At 33.1% G+C, this 17,028-nt stretch overlaps 2 protein-coding genes across 3 annotated transcripts; one reads left to right on the top strand and one right to left on the bottom strand.

Moving 5' to 3' along the window:
* The first annotated feature begins 448 nt into the window (after positions 1-448).
* Positions 449-4,178, top strand: LOC132293607 (uncharacterized). Of its 2 annotated transcripts, XM_059791147.1 has the most exons (3): positions 449-779; positions 902-1,374; positions 3,621-4,178. In XM_059791147.1, the coding sequence occupies exons 2-3, from the start codon at positions 917-919 to the stop codon at positions 3,856-3,858; spliced, it is 696 nt and encodes a 231-aa protein (XP_059647130.1). In that variant the 5' UTR covers positions 449-779; positions 902-916; the 3' UTR covers positions 3,859-4,178. The 2 variants fall into 2 exon arrangements, with proteins under 2 accessions (XP_059647130.1, XP_059647129.1); XM_059791146.1 differs by having other exon boundaries at positions 450-1,374.
* A 1,051-nt stretch (positions 4,179-5,229) lies between these two features.
* On the bottom strand, positions 5,230-10,855 carry LOC132293605 (phosphatidylinositol:ceramide inositolphosphotransferase 1-like). Its single transcript, XM_059791145.1, has 12 exons — positions 10,205-10,855; positions 9,995-10,084; positions 8,940-9,026; positions 8,728-8,796; positions 8,074-8,154; positions 6,872-6,943; positions 6,575-6,635; positions 6,381-6,483; positions 6,074-6,169; positions 5,918-5,964; positions 5,669-5,808; positions 5,230-5,558 (listed from the first exon to the last, which is right to left on the bottom strand). The coding sequence occupies exons 1-12, from the start codon at positions 10,235-10,237 to the stop codon at positions 5,478-5,480; spliced, it is 960 nt and encodes a 319-aa protein (XP_059647128.1). The 5' UTR covers positions 10,238-10,855; the 3' UTR covers positions 5,230-5,477.
* Between the last annotated feature and the right edge of the window lie 6,173 nt (positions 10,856-17,028).

Raw genomic sequence — 17,028 nt, 5'->3', positions numbered from 1 at the left:
TTGGGACTTCTCATTCAGAGTTGATTTTCAGATTGGATGTAAAACTAATCATAAAAGAAGAATGTTAATAACAGTGACTATAGCGATTGTCTATCACAATCGCCTTCTCTAATTGGATATAAAATTAATCATAAAAATACATTAATTGTATCTTTCCTATTTGTTTAAATATTAAAAATTATAATTTTTTAAGGAAAAAATTACCTTTCAATATTTAAATCTTTCATGCGCCTTTTCTTTGTGAAAATTACTGTATTTTCAGAAACGTCTTACACAATTTCTGATAAATTATTGAAAATATTTTGAGCAAAGAGATCCAAAATTTCACCGTCTTAACATTCGTTAGATCATTATCAATCCATCACCGTCTGATCTTAATGGTTTCACACATCACGAACTGGACAGCATCGAATGGCACAAAACGGTGGTAGATGACGTGCTTCAAAAAGCTTCCACCTTTTTTTCTTCATCTATCATTACAATCATCTTTCTCAGTTACCCTGTCTAATCTCTCAAGCTACCCCGCCCGACACCTCTATCTCTCTCTGTTGCAGTGTGTCTCACTCCAAACACCTTTTGTATCTCTCTCTCAATCCACTCCTCTTTACGTCCTTAAACCCTTTGTTCTCTTCTATTCTCTATCCGCGTTTCACAAATAAAACACTATTAACTTTCACATTTTCTTCATCTCTCTCTCTCTCTCTCTCTCTCTCTCTTCTATACCCACTTTTTCTTTTTCCTCTCAATCTTTGCTAAATGACAGAAAGGTGGAGATAAAGGTTCACCGAATCCTCAACTCACCCATTTAAATGCCCTTTACTTAATCTCTATATATACATGTTTGCTCAACAAATTGAGATTATAACCTGCTCTTTACTTGCTTTGAATTGAATGTTTTTAGTTCTTGGGTTCTGAAATGGCGGGTGCAGAGACGTCTCACGTCGATTTAGAATGTGGTGATCGCCGCCGCTCCTACGCCGCGAGCGACGGAGGTAGCAGCGAAGACGAAAGCGTCTGTTTTTCCGACGCCGACGAGGGCTCCTGTTACTCTCAGTTCTATTCAACCCACGATGGTTCATGCGACGATTACAGTTTTGTTTGTGTCGCTGATCGTGAGATTGGCGGCGTTTCGGAATCTCGGAGAGCATCGTCGGCGGCGGAGTCGGATTGCTCGGTCGATGTCGAAAATGGGGTTCGTGAGGTGAAGGTGCATTTGGAGAAAGTAGAGAGAGATTGTAGAATTTGTCATCTCACTTTGGAGAGTACTAATTCTGAGTCTGGGATTGCTATTGAATTGGGTTGTTCTTGCAAGGATGATTTGGCTGCTGCACACAAGCATTGTGCTGAGGCATGGTTCAAAATTAGGGGAAATAAGTGAGTACAAAAACCCTAATTTTATCTGTTTTTTCTGCTGTTATCAACTGATTTGATGCTCAATATAGAGATGAATTTAAGAAACCCATCTCGTATTGCTTTGCATTATACAAATTAATATCTTCATAAATATTGTCTCAGAGATGCCTGAGTTTGTAATTATATCTTGTTCTGATTTTATTTGCTTGATTTTTTTTATCTATTGTACTGTTTAATTTTTTTAAAAAAATTGATTGTATGGATGCTTAAATTGGAGCTTTTAAGTTTAAAATCATTTTAACTAAGAGAAAGTAACAAGTTTCTAGGTAGAGTATAGGAAGTTGCTCTCTTTTAGTTTGGATGTGGATACAAAACTTTTGATTAATGGAAGGAAAAGCTAAAGAACATTGCACTAACTAAAGATGGTGAATGAAAAAAGCAAGATAAAGAGTAAAGCAGTAGGCAGGGTTGGCATACATCCAATTACACACCGACAATTCCTTCCTATTCATTTCTTTCCTGTTTCGAAGTTTAGAAATTTCTCCGTCTCATCTTTGAGATTCCCCTTTTCTTTATCAAAGTAGAGATTTGACCTTTTATTGATATATTCATTCTCTGGGTTGAAGATTGTAACTTGCTGCTATCTTTATTCCACATATGCAGATTCTGTTTTTCTGATTTTTTATATATGATAGCAACCTTTTTTTTTTTTTATGCGTACTCTGGGGTTTAAGTATCTTTAGATGCTGAATTTACAGTAAAAAGTGGTCTGATACTTGCTCTGACCATCAAGCTTTGTTTTGGTAGTGCCATTTGTTTCGTCTGTAATAGTATAAGTGTTGTGAGTCGTACCACTGCTGCTGATACCATTCCTTCATAAAATCTCCCAATGCAACAAAGTATGCTATCTCATTAATGAATGAGACCTTCACTATTAACTGGGAAGCTCTTAAGTCTGTTCTTCTAAATAAGAATGAAGAAGAAACCAAATGGACCGTACTTATGATCCAAAAAAAACTCAATTGCATCAATTCAGTCGCTTGTTTTGATCTGACAACCTGAAGAAATATAGACCCATTAGATTGGGTATTCTGTCAATTAATCTGGACCTACCCTCATCCGGTCCGGTAATAGTTTGATCCTTTTGAGGATTTTCAGATGACCTTGAACTCCATTCTATTTAATAGCATTTGAAGGTACAATATCCAACATCAAGAACGGGCCACTAAAAACATAGGATCTATGTCTACAACAAAAGGATACAATTTCTGACTTCCTATGATTTCTTTGTATGAGATCATGCCTTCATATGTGGGTTAGTTGCTGTTTCTCTGATGGCCCAATTCAAGGTTATGCATTTCCACTCGTAGAATTTACTTAAATGACATAAAGATTACCTGTAAAAATAATTATGAAAAAAAAAAAATGTTAAAGATAATTTGCAGTTAAGAATATAGTTTTCTACCGTGGATGAATTTGATAAGCATCCGTGGATTTACTAGAACTATAGAAGATTTCTTTTGCCGTCCATGTGTGTCATGATCTGCTAATATTGGCTTTTGATAATAGCCTGTCTCATTTCTTTTGTGTGTCATGAGCTGCAAAAATGGCTTTCGTACCTGGCATGTGTCTTTGTTATGTTATTTTTATGTTCTTAAAACATTCTCTAGCTTAAGATAGTTGTGTCATGAATCAAGTACCTGTGAGTTATTCATGAATGCGTATATGCTTTTTGGTTTTGTAATTTTGATAAATTATTCAAACTGGTTGTTTGAACTTCAGTCACTGTATTGGAAATGCCAGTTCCATTAGAATCTTTTAATGACTCAATCAATTTAAAGGATCTGAAGAGAGAATAATCTTGTTGGCAAGCATGTTTACAAAGTTTATAGACACTTCCTCTATTAATTCGTTAAACACCATGGTTCCTAGAAATCCGGAGGTTTGAGATACAGCTTTTTATCAGTAAAGTATCAGCCAATGGCCCAGTTCGTGAGTGTTTCGTAGTGCTGGTGGCTATTAGGTTGCGTTTTGGCAGTAGATGAACTAGGAGTGATTCACAAATAAAAGAATGCACGCACAGCAGCCTACGTGAGCTTCATTTCATTGTATATATTCCCAGTTCACCTCATTTAGAATCATTTGCTTTTGGAATTAGTTCCTTTCATTCTTTTTTTTTTTTTTTTTTTTTTTTTTTGGTTCTGAAGTTATACTCTTGTTGTCTTGATTATTTCTCTACTTCTCTGAGTCTTGCTTTACACTTTCAGGACCTGTGAAATTTGTAATTCAGTTGCACGCAATGTTTTTGGCACAACTGAGATTGACTCATTACAGCAGACACGTGAGGCTAATGTCACCACAGCACACGCTGTCTCAGTACCAATATATTCGGCTGTAGAGACCCGAAGCTGCTTGAATGGCCACCGCATCCTGAATTTTCTGCTTGCTTGCATGGTGTTTGCATTTGTTATATCTTGGCTCTTTCACTTCAACATACCGTCTTGAGATCCTTCACAAGAGTTCTACTGTAAAGTGGTGTGGAAGGATAGGGGAGAGAACTGTGAAAGGATTGAAAATTTCATTGACACGATAATGAGCAATGAGGTAGTTTAAAGCCTCCGCCATTCATTTAGGTATTTATACTGTCCACTGTTCCTCCATCTGTCTTGGTTAAATTCATATTTGCATGTTATAGTAATTATCTGAGTGATACCAGCCTTTTTTAATTCCTTCTTGTAGAAATGCTCTCTTGTTGTACTATAATATAATGAATGTATTGAATTACTGATATTGGTTTCTGATCATTACAATTGTTCTCTTGATTATATTTCATGTCAGTGACCAGTTGCCCAACTTGCCCTTATGATTTTTCCCTTCCGGGTTTACGATCCCTCCAAGTTATTCCATAACCTAGGTTATTAAAATATAATATAGAAATTTATAACCTGTAGCTGCTGATAATCTCTTGATTTCAAGAAATGCAGGTCAACATAACCGGCCCTTATCTACCACATCCGGTAACATTCAACATTGCACGCTGCATTTTTTCCCAGTTTGGATAAAACAAGGGGCTTGCTTACTTGGTTTGGAACTGAACATAAAACTGTTTGAATTCAGAGAACAAGAATTCAGAGAACATAAACTGTTTGAATTCAAAGAACATAAAACTGCTTTTAGATAACTATAAAAGACGGTTCCTTTGAAACAGGTTTTTTTATAACTGAATTTTAAAAAAAGTCTTTAGAAAATTGTTCTCAAACTTATAAACCAAGCACACCCATGATTTCACATTGATTTAATCCGAGGATAAATGTTCTTTAATATTGTTTTTCAGTGGAGTTGTGCTCACCATATCTTCCCCCACCCAAAAAAAAAGAAATTGTGAAAATGGAAAACAACCAGTCTTCCCTACTTTTAAGTACTGGTGTTGATGATGTTCAGAAAAAGGAATCACTGCATCAATGCATCTTGTTGACTAGGTAGAGTTTCACATCTAGTAGGAAATATACAGTTAGCCAAAATTTAATTGCATCAGCAGCCCGTATTACGGTTGCATAAAGAAAAATCACATGCTCCTCCGACACCCACATGATCCTCAACCAAACACCATCTGCAACCACAACACATTAAGATTCTCCAGTACATTGCGCAATCCTTCATCTTTCATCTTTCATCACCAAACCAATTCGTCTCTCTCACTTTCCTTTCCATAGACTCTCTCTTATTTCCCACTCATCATGGCCGTACTCTTTTATGATCTAACAGAGAAGTTCGAAAAACCCTGGATCAATGGCCCCATAAATATAAATATGTTTATATTACCAAGTTAAATAAGAAAACAGTAAGAAAAATTCACCAGGAACACAAGTACAGAAGTAGCATAATGATGGAAAATGATTATAGAAGCATTGAGAATTCCATGGTACACACTGATGCTGAATGGCTTTAACCATAGGAGCAAGACCTGAAATGTTTGAAAGCAAAACCAAACTCCATTTCCAGTGGATGGAATACAAATCAAATTACCATTTTTTTTCCCCAAAGAGGACCACTCCTAAAAACAGATTGAAGTAAAAGTTCTTTCCAGCATCTCAATCTGTCCCAATTGACATCATTCCTATTATCTACACACCGTTCATCCCTGCATCAACATGAACTGTGTTTCCATCTTCCAAAATTTTGCCATTCACTTGACTTCTCGACCTCTGGACAAACAGAGCAGTAAACAAAGTCAGATGCCATCTCTTCCAGCAGAATAAAAACTATGTTGTTGTTCAAATAACATGATGAAAGAGAATTCATTCAGTCATCGTACCCTATCTACAGGATCTCCAGAGTTTCCGTTTAAGAGCTTGTGATTCTCTGAAGGAGTCTTGTGCTTCTCTTCTTTCGTCCTACTATCCTTGGTCAACGGCAGCAACAATGCTCCAGCTCCACTAGTGCGGTCAGGGAGTTCTGTATTGAGACAAATCAAAAGTCACTATGCAGTTATAAAATGCAGCATGAAATTAGAGCAAATAATGAAGATATATAACTTTTAAATGGGTAAAAATAAAATCCAAACCTGGCAATTTCTGGTCGATAAAGAAAAACACCAAATTGACAGTGTACCTGCAGAGTCATATCGTGTTAACTACATGGGACAATGATGATAACATCAGATGATGGCAGAAACGTGGTAGTCAAAATTGGATACTGAAACTGAAATAAAATCCTATACCATGCCACAACGACATCGACAGTGTAATGCTTGCGGGATGCAACAATCAACAAACTTTGAACTACAACCATTAACCAAGCACACTGCTTTATAAACCTGCATAAGCCCATCAATATAGTACGAGGGTCAGAATAGATCAGGATGGGCTGAGACATTAAATCAAGTCATGATTTTTAATTCAAAATTTGACTAAATTGATAGCAGTCTCTAGATATCTTTCAACACAAATGCTTCTTGAAAACATGTCAAACATGGGTTTCCTTCCTCACATGAGCCACATCTATTGAGTTAGAGCTTTTAGCATTACCTCCATGTGCCGTACTTCTGATATGTGCGCACAAAGACTAGAGAAAAGATCATGTGAGATGAAAATATCAAATCACCACAACCATATAATACACCCCGAGGAACTGCACATTCAACAAATCAGATGAGCACACAATCGACCATTTGCAATCTACTATGCCACAGGCAAAAGGATTAAAAAACAAGGTCACACACAATTAATTAACAAAACTTCAAGTACACTATCTGGACGGGGCAGCCTAGCAAGCTTTGAACCCTGCATGAAGAATAAAAGATATTGATTTCAATGTGTGCATGAAATACTCAACAAATAAAATCAACAATTTCACTATGCTCAAAATAGCTCATAAAATGAGAGAAATTTTTTTCCTTTGATTACATTACATATATATAAATATAACTCGTAAAATGCCATAATTTCAAACAGAGTATCACAATGATATAACTCTTTCAAACACAGTCACATAATGATATAACTGTTCATAGAGTTACCTCGCGGCAATGATAGTTTGGACCAGGAAGCTGAGTAGAATAGAATGTAATGATCCGAAGAAATTGACAGCCCTGGAACAAAGAAATATACACAAACCAACTGTCAGAAAGACATTGGGTTTTTTGCTTCATTAATCAATAAGTCCATATGTTCTGAGAAGAATCATTAATACACAATAGTTTACTATCCCCCATACCCCACCATATATACATGTAAAGTAGTTTTAAACTTCGCCTGTACTACGGCAAGTTCAGTACAGATAGTGGTTTATAATTTCCACGTCATTGATTAATCAGTACACCTATCATAAAGTAAAAATCACAGAAATGTGTATTTAATTATTTACACATAACTAATTTATGTAGCATATTAATGCACACGTCTCACGTTCAATTTTGCCAAAATAATTTCTTTTAAAGAAAACTTGCTACTTTTTTACTCTTATCTCTTCCTATGTGTTTGTGTGTCAACATACAGAATAAAGGAATGAAGCTAGAATTAACTGGTTCTTCAATAACTAGCTTGAAATTTAAATACCTCGACGTATATACATGGATTATTTGAGCTAGTGGTATGCTCAGCCACATCACCAGCCACTTTTACCACACAAAACAACATTAAGAAAATATTTGCATCCGTGAAAAAGAAAAAAAAAAAAAAAAAAAAAAAATTTAATTAACCCACTGAATTTAACATGACATTTTATACAAGTATATTACGGTATGAAAACTAACATAGTCCTTTTTTTTAGCATTTCAATCAATCACTATCTCAGTTAATTCTGTGATTATAGTGTATCTCCTGGTTCAAGAGAAATGGCGTGTCCCAACATTGTGAGAAGAACATATCATATCTGACATGCAGTACAACAGAAGAAGTTCTAAGCTATAGATGGCCACAAACTTGATCGAAAAATCCATAAAAAACGAAAAAAACCTTTATTATAAAGTTCATCAAAATACATTCCAAGACACATCAACATATATAAGTTCATAAATCAAATAACAAAACAATAGTTCTAAATATGTGAAATTTTCTTTGTACTCAAATATCGTAATCATTGCTAGCTTCCATATTCTCCCTAGATTTTCTAATTACTCGTCCAAATAAGCCCCAATCCCTAATTACTTAATTTGCAAAATATTACAAACATAAGCTAATATTATAAGTATGAAACCAAAAAAATAAAAATGGCACTTACAACCAAAAATGCCAGAACCCTGCACCATAGTAGAACCGTGTAGATTTTTTTGCTCTTGAAAATGAAAGGATGAAAAGACCACTGCACCGAGACATAATTCATACAAGGGAAAACAATAGATTAAAAACCAAATTTAAAAAATAAATAAATAAATAAATAAAACAAAAATAGAGAGGCTATCCACAGGATAATATTCCAAATTGTTTTGCAGTCTGCCACTCTTACTGACTGAAACTCAAGAACAACTCCTGGAAAGTTTAGCCAATCTATCCAACAAGGGCTCTCCCACAATGACACTATACGCTGTGGGAACATATACTGACGTGTATTTGTGTAACCACAAACCACTTCAATCACCAGCATCAGCAATACATTCTCATTTCAGTTTGAATCAGTTACTACCCATGTCAAAAACTTCATTGGGTACTTTCTCATTTACATTTTATAATAACTCAAATTTTCATTCGATATAAACCAATCTACAGAGAAATTGAAATAAGCTTGTTCTATATAACAGTTATCACTACGTAGGACGTACAGGAATTCAGTGAAAATTCCCTCGTAAATGTTCCATAATCTAACTTTCAGGCTATAATCAATTCCCAACATACTTTCTCCAAAACAATAACTATTATCAACCCAGGAGAACCTTACCAAGACAAAGGATAGAAAGATGAAGGTGAATACAGTCTCACTGATGTAAGCATTGTCTTGTCCAAGCTCCTGTAATAACAAAAGTTCAAATTTTAAAAAGAATTGTGTTATAATTTTTTTTTTTTTTTTTTTTGATAAGTTAAAAAGGGATGTGTTATAATAAAAAGTGTATTTCAAAGCTAAGCATGGGGAAACAACAAAAATACACCAACCGGAAGAAGAAAGAACCCAACATCCTGAAGAGTTGGTCCTGGCCGATGAAAATAGTGAACTCCTCGAGCAGCCAGCCCATGGATGTACTGAAGAAATGAGAGAGAGATTTTACATCTTAGGCATCTAAAAAAATTAGCGTCACGAAGAAAACCAAGAAAAGCGGAATTAAAAAAATATTAATAGATATTTAATCAATTTTAAAACAATATATCTATGCAAGAAACATTCATAATACTGTAAAATATTATATAGCAATATGTAAAACAGTTAGAAACAACTAATGATCTTTCAGCCATTTTGAAATTGCACTTTGAGCTGTTACATTTCCATTCAACGGACAAAATATATATCAATGTCACTATGAAAAACTGGGCTAAAGAAATGCACGATGAAGTGTTAAATTCCACTCTGATGAAAGAATACTAAAAGGATCCTATCTAAATGCTTAAAGAGAAAATTGAAGATGTGATGTATTCAGCCCAGATAAATTCAATGTATGCAAACTAGTATCAAACACTCCGAAACACGGAAATGCAAACAGTAATAAAATTGCTAGTCTTATCGGCGAGCAAACACTACATTTTATGCATTATTTTGAAGGACAGTACTTTTGTAAAACAATGAATAGTTAAAAATTAACAACAAAATCACTCCAAAAGAAACTATTTAACCAAGGGCACCAATTTGACACTGATAAACCCAATAATACATGAACAAAACAACATAAGTGTAACCCTTTTAGGATGCATCTGATTAAATAAATGCTCATAACTAAATGTTTAGCAAAGCAAAATCTTAAAACACAAAGGGAAAAAAATAAATAAAAAAATCAATGTGTACAACTTAACAATTAATTTTCAGTCTAGGCGTCAAACAGAGAAAATTTGAACCCATGAACAGTGAACGCTAATCAACTGTTTCTAAGAAATGCTCTATTTAAACTAAGTAACTATTCTCAATCCAAAAATGAACTAATTAGTTTTTTTAATTTAAACAAGAAACATCAAATACTTGGGAAATTAAAAGATAGAGATATTTAATAGAAAATAAGAACCTGACAGATGAGACCAGCAAGAAGATACTTCCAATTTTCTAGAAGAAGGATGATTTCTGTTGTTATCTCTGCGCAAAATCTCTTCCATAGCTTCTCACCAGAACAAGAAACCAGATAGATCAACCAAAAAGCCACAAACAAAGTAGAGTAAAACGAAAGGCTTTACGCGTAAATCAAAATAAAAGAGGCAAATAGAGAACAGAAACGAACCTTTGAAGCCTCGCGACCAATGTAAAGCGACATATTTGCGAATGTCAACCAGTGCCATATTACATCATAAACCACCAGTTGAGGTCAACATCATTCATCAGAAATATTTGTTAAAACCAGTCTTCAATGAATATTAACACACTAATTACAAGTTCAAATCACTTTTCCTTCACAAATCACCAATTATCAGCAATCAAGGGCTCCAAGATTGAGGAATTCTTGTAACTCTGTAGTTGCAGAATCAACGAATCACCAAAGAAGTCTGGAACTTTTCTCTCGACGGTTCGAATCGCGATCAACTTGCGATCTCAATTAAACCTAATTGTCAAGATAAAAATATATTCAAAAGAACAATGGTTTATAATATAACACCAAGAATCTGAGATTTAGGAACGAAATCGTTCAAAATGGGCAGCGCCGAACGAACACTAGTTGATTATTCTACTCGGTTTCTCTCTCTAGAAAACTTTCTCGCTCTAAAACACGCTCTCTCTAGAAGTCTTTCCTCCTCTTTCTCACTCTTATTTGATTTGTCTTCTGTGTCTGCTAAAACGCGAGTTGAACACGGAGCAACGGTTGAGAAAATAAAACCAAGAGAAAAAGAGCTTTTAAAGAAAGAAAGAGAAATATCGCCGCCACGCGACTCCATGTGAAAATGTTAGAGAGGATATAGAGTCCCACCAAAATACTAATTATAGGAGGAAAAGTCCAATTCGGAGTTAAAAGAAAAAATAAAATTCTCAATTTCTGGCAAAGAGAAATTTCTAGAACTATAAAAAAAAAAAAACTACAGTAATAAATAGTAGTGTTTGTCCATGTGTCATTTTCACAATTAATTTTCAATTTAATATTGGTATAACGTTGTCATTTGCTTGCATTGTATCATCCATGTTATACCATTATTGATGAAACTATGGAAACGGGTGTAACTTGAGTTGGTAATCTAAACCTAACTTAAGTTTAGTTTAATTTTTTTATGAGTTTGGATAATTATTTTTATAATTAGGATTGAACTTGAATTGAAAAATCTCAACTCAAATTTAATTAGGGTTGGGCTTGGATTGAAATGCTAACAACCCGAACTAACTCGAATCTGAATTCTAATATTACTTTCACATATATTTTTACTTTTAAATACATTATATATAATATTTAATTTATGATTACTTTTTTTCTTTTCAATTTTTTTTTTTTGTTAAATCTTAACTTATTATATGTTATCATTTAGAAGATTTAATTTTCTAAAAATTTGTTTGTAATTTATTAAAAATCTACCAAAAAAAAAAAAAAAAGTCTTTAAACTTTTTCTTGTTTAAGAGTAATTTAATCTAAAGCTAATTCAAGATCATATTAAATTTTCGGTATAAGGATTAGCCATATGAGTAACCCAAATTAACCAAAACTTTTTACCCTGAATCTAAACCCAAGTTGCAAGCTCAAATTTAAAAGTAGAATGATGGGTTGGGTTTGGGTTGAGTAGTTAAGATTGACGATAGGGTTAGGATTGGGCTTGGGTTTAACATTTTAAATAGTGGGTTGGACTCAAATTATACGTCAAACCTGCTCAATCCGCCCGAGTTGCAGCCCTACTATGCAAGCATATGACAATGTAGATATAAATCCTGCCTATGTGCACATGTGGAGAGATATTAATGGCCAAATTCTTGATATGCAAATGTCTCAGTTGTGATTGTGAGGAGCACAACATTAGTTATTGTATAATTATATAAAAATTCTATGTTCAAAGTTTTAATTAGCTTTCACAATGAAGAATTTCCTTTTAATTCATGAGTTTTATAATTGAAAAATGTTGTTCAATTCAAAAACTACTTACAGTAATGATTTTTAAATATGTGTATAGACCATAATGTACAATCAGGTACGGAGCATTGTAGGTCCAGTGGGGACAATTACCCTCACTGAATTTTTTATTTTATTTTTTATGTTTTATACCTACTAATTTTGTGCTTTCGATTTATATACTTATAAAATTTAAATTTGGTTCTCCTAAAATTATAAAAAAAACTTCAATATTGCGCTCATAATATATTTTTGTTAAAAATCGCTCCCACTCACACTAGTCCGGCCTGTGCACAATGAATATGGTCCCGATTGTCTTGTGATTTCTAATTAGAAAATAGAAAATATAATTTTATTATTATGTTTAAAACCTAAAATTAAAAAGATAAGATAGTACACTTGTTTTGAACTTTTTGAATGTCACACTGTTATGATGGTAAGGAACTTAAGAATTCTAATTATAAAATATGAAGAAAAACGAAATTGTTTAAAACAAAATAAAGATAAACAAGAAAAATAAAAGATATTCTATTTATGGTTAATAATTGTTTAAACTTGTCATGTGAAGGGCGGGCAATGTCTAATAAAAAATGACATGAGGGAAGGTGGGTGTGGTGGACAGTTTGTAAAAATCTTTATGTATGGGCCAATCTCTCCACTTTCTCTCTCTGTATCTATATATATTAGTAGTAATATCTTATTATATAGTCTCTAATTATTTGTTGAACGGAGTCGTAAGTTGTTAGGGGCAAACAGTGTTAGGAGGTTAGAAAAGGTTAAAATGGATATTTTATTTTTTTCAAAAAGCATCCAATCTTTGTTGGAATATTATTAGTATTAATATCCAAATGACTGGAGTGGATCCAAAAGTCACGAGAGAGAGAGCATGGGTTATATTTAAAATTCAAATGTTTAAAGTTGGAAATTGGAATCTATCAATAGCAACAACCTTGCACGAAGAGACAACTGGACTTGTAATAATCAAATCAAACAAAGTTAATGGGGCCCACATGGGAGCATCATTTGCCTACATATTCTCTTGGATTAATCCTCTAATATATATATACATATATTAGTACGTTGTTTTGTTACTTTTGTATGTGTGTCCAAGGATTACAAATGCTAAACCTTTTCATAGCATTGGTTTGCATCACTCATTAGTTTGTGGATAGTGGATATTATCTATTTTTTGAACGGTTAAAAGAGTTTTGGTGTGACGTGTTTCGTTGAAATAGGTTAGGTTTGTTTTTTTGTAGTGATATTCATAATTAAACCTGATATGGTACATTGCATGTTATCATATGAGTGCCGCTCATATTTTTTTAAAATAGTGGTGGACTTCAATTGCAAAGTAGTCCATCAATATTGTTTCCAAAGTCAAATTGAGATTTGTGGCCGAGAGTTATTGGAGGAATCAACGGATCTTAGCTCAAGAATTTATAGAGCTTTGTTTTCTTGATTATTTATTATCGAATTTTAGAGTACTAAATCGAAGATTTAAAATTAAAATTATAGAATATTTGGTTCAAATTATTCTAATACATATTTTAGGGTCCAAACGTGTTCATGAATTTTAATACAAAATTGCTCTTGCTCTAATCTCGGCTCATGGGACTACACTGTGGATTGACAATTATCAAAATACATTTAATGTGGTGTTTGATAAAATTAAAAATTGAAAATTTTAAGAATTGAATTTTAAGTTATGGAATTTTTAGTAAATATTTGTTTAATATCTTTTTAAATTTTCAGTATTAAGTGATTTTCATGTCATTTAAAATTTTACTTCTTTTTAAGTGGCACTTACAATTTTTAGTAATATTCAAATTGCGTAATCAAACGCACTTAATTGAAATAAGTGTTAAAATTATTTAAAATTAAGTACTAAATTGGGTTATCAAAGTTCAAACAATACATTATTCTGTAATTAGATGATGAGCAAATGTCTCGATAGTTCAGCGGAGTTAGTATCTTTAGTGAATTTTGGAGTAATTTTGAACCCCGCTTATCCTTTATCATGATATATTTTAAAAATCTAAATTCAAGGTTGGGGCAATCTTTAAAAAAAAAAAAAAATTATTCGAGGAAATCCAATACGTCAACAAAATTTGTGCAGAAGTTGAAATGAAAAATTCAAGAGAAAAATAAATGAAATATATGAGAAATTATATTAAATCAACATATCGAGTTGGTTAAACTCTTAATTTTTTAATTAAATGAGTACGAAAAACATGCAATCCAAAGTTTCAGCCCAAAAATTTTCCATTTTATTTTCGAAAGTCTCTTGGGCTATCATCCCAAGTACTTGGCAGTTTCGTGACATTTGGCTCAAATTATATTTTAACATTTCTTGCATATAATTAAAAAGCATCCTCTTACAAAGATATTTTATTTTAACTTTACTATATGTGTTTGTTATTTTGTGACAATTGATGATTGAAACAAACACGAAAATAAGATATAAAATTCCTTTTAAGCGCTGATAAGAGTGTGAGTTATATGTAGCGGGATGATTTAAAAAGTTTTATATTTTTAAAAACAGATTTGTATTTTTAATTTTATTTATTTTAGCAATTAATTAATTTTAGAGAAAATTTCAATCGGTAAACAAATTCACAATGTTTAAAACAAAGTACATTGAATTTTGACCCTATCTTTCTACCAAATACCAATCGCTCACAATCCTATGACTTTGCGACGTCCGATCCAACAGCACTTGACCTCAGGCTTACTCCTAATCTCTATAGGGTTGCTGATAGATCAAACAACACTCCTCGAATATTTTGACTCTTTAAAGTGTGATCGCTTTTATGTCTGTTTTTCAATATCTGAATTCGATGTAGAAGTAGATCTATTTTTTTCTGATCATTGTAAATACAAGACTTTGATCACGATCAAGATTTGAACAACACTCACTCTTGTGTTTGTGTGTGTTCTATAAAGAATGACAGAAAAATCAACTTTGATTTTCTGCAAAAATATCTCTTTAAGACTTTTATGAAATATGAAGTTATAATGCAAAAGTCATACCAACCTAGATGAAAACCAAGATTTATGTAGAATATTTAAAGACCTAAAAATTACATTAAACTGTATCAGCAGTGGTACACTATTACCGATTGCCAACCTTTGAAATCAGTTCCCAAATGACAAAACTGAATTCTTCGAAGTTAAGGTTCTTGAACCGTTCCCAAACTTGGTATTGGTTCTCACTTGACAAATCCTGAAGAAGGGGTTGAAACCAACTTGGAAAACTCTGTTTTTGCTAACTTGAGGAATATACCATATAAGTATAGTGTCCTAACTCTTAAGCGGGAAATAACTTCCTAAAGTGTTGTTCTTTCCTGTTTCGACGATTTCAATATATAATCTTCGAACAACCTTCCAATTCCACAATCGATCTTAATCTTAATATGGTAACTTAAAATTACAATTCCATTAGACTTGTTTTGACATCAAAATTTACCAATTACAAAAATTATATCTCACAAAGAGTTCTTATTAGACTTTATGTATTGAGGTCGCTATTGAAGACACATTTATTTTTGTAATTACTCAAAGTCTTAAATTAATCCTAAAAAAAATTTCAAAATATGGTCCATAAAGAAATTTTATAGATATTATGATTTTATTTTGGGAAAAAATACATGCACTATTCAAATCAAGAATGTGATTCAAAAGCGAAATTTCAAAGACTTATCTTTCGACTCCTACAACACTGCTATGTCCATAAAAACGATATAATTTTTACATTACAAATACTGCATGACTAATACACTATAGTTTTGTAGATAAATAATTCATCCTATTCTATTAAGATATTTAATACAATTGTGTATATAATATATATATATAGACACATGTAGTGCCAATTGGTCAATGGTCGTTACTAGTTATTGGCAACGAACCGACAGAAGTATAAAACAAAATGAGGGAAATGTATGGAGTGAGGTTTGTAGAGGTTGACATAACATGAAGAAGGCGGGTTGTTCAACGTGAGAGAGGAGGAGGACGTGTCATGCAACTAACAACCACATATATATATATATATATGTATATATATATATATATCAAACAATAGTAACGGTCTCCAAATAAACTGTATATCAATTTATTATAAGACTTGACGCGTTCTGGGAACCACAAGAGTAAATTCTGATGGGCCTTGTTGTATCAGAGTCAGGCCCGTACATACCCCCATTTTCATTCATTTTTCTACCTGGGGTTTCTCTATTTCATCACTTTATTTATGTGCCCACCACCTCTTCTGTTTTTTAAGTACGCTTTTTATCAAACTGCATGTGCCTTGTCACGTGACACAATAAATGAATATCCCCAGACCTACAATAATGTCTCCACTCAACTTTTAAAGCAAGCCGTATGTATAACGTATGATACAGTATATTTTATTTGTGCACAAAACATTTGTCACGCCTTTGAGTCCAAATCTTCTTTAGTATAACTGTTATTTTGGACACATGTCTTACATTGATTGGTTCACTTCACCACGTTGAATGCCGTTCTTCCAACCTGATTTAGACGCAAATATTTTCCACATACATATAATCGTTTTGAACCTTATAGAATCAATCAAATCGAAAATTGTAAAATTCACAAAATGTTAATTGAAATTGATTGGAGGACAAATAGTGTGTTCTTGTGGGATCAAACAAACAAACAAACAGGGTTGTACCGGTAGTGGTCAATTTATTTAGAAGCGCATGGCACGAGAAATAAAAGAAAAAATGAAAAATTCTGAAAGCGAATCTGCAAAAAAATCCACCATGGTCTGTGGTGTAAGATCTGAAAAACACGAGGGCCCCTGCGAATATTACTCTGCTGAAAAACAGCCAATAAGGTTAGGTTACTACTCTCTCCTTCACTTACACACTAGATGAGCAAAATGTCAGCACTTGCTGCTTTCTTTAATCTCAATTTCCAACGCTCTTTTTGGGTCATTGCTGCTTGGATGCATGCACTCTCATCCATTCCTTATATGCTATTGCCACAAAATTATTATAATA

The sequence above is a fragment of the Cornus florida genome, unplaced genomic scaffold, assembly GCF_030987335.1.
Source record: "Cornus florida cultivar Cherokee Brave unplaced genomic scaffold, ASM3098733v1 CherokeeBrave_3.0.0_Hap2_Chr02, whole genome shotgun sequence".
Classification (NCBI taxonomy): domain Eukaryota; kingdom Viridiplantae; phylum Streptophyta; class Magnoliopsida; order Cornales; family Cornaceae; genus Cornus; species Cornus florida.
This window is presented reverse-complemented; position numbering and strand designations above follow the sequence as displayed.

Coding starts and splice junctions, on each gene's coding strand:
- LOC132293605 (XM_059791145.1), bottom strand. CDS start 10,237: ATGTCGCTTTACATTGGTCGCGAGGCTTCAAAG. Junction 10,085..10,204: donor TTGGTCGCGAGGCTTCAAAG/GTTCGTTTCTGT, acceptor TCTGGTGAGAAG/CTATGGAAGAGATTTTGCGC. Junction 8,155..8,727: donor TCTTTCTATCCTTTGTCTTG/GTAAGGTTCTCC, acceptor GTCTCGGTGCAG/TGGTCTTTTCATCCTTTCAT.
- LOC132293607 (XM_059791147.1), top strand. CDS start 917: ATGGCGGGTGCAGAGACGTCTCACGTCGATTTAGAATGTGGTGATCGC. Junction 1,375..3,620: donor TTCAAAATTAGGGGAAATAA/GTGAGTACAAAA, acceptor TTACACTTTCAG/GACCTGTGAAATTTGTAATT.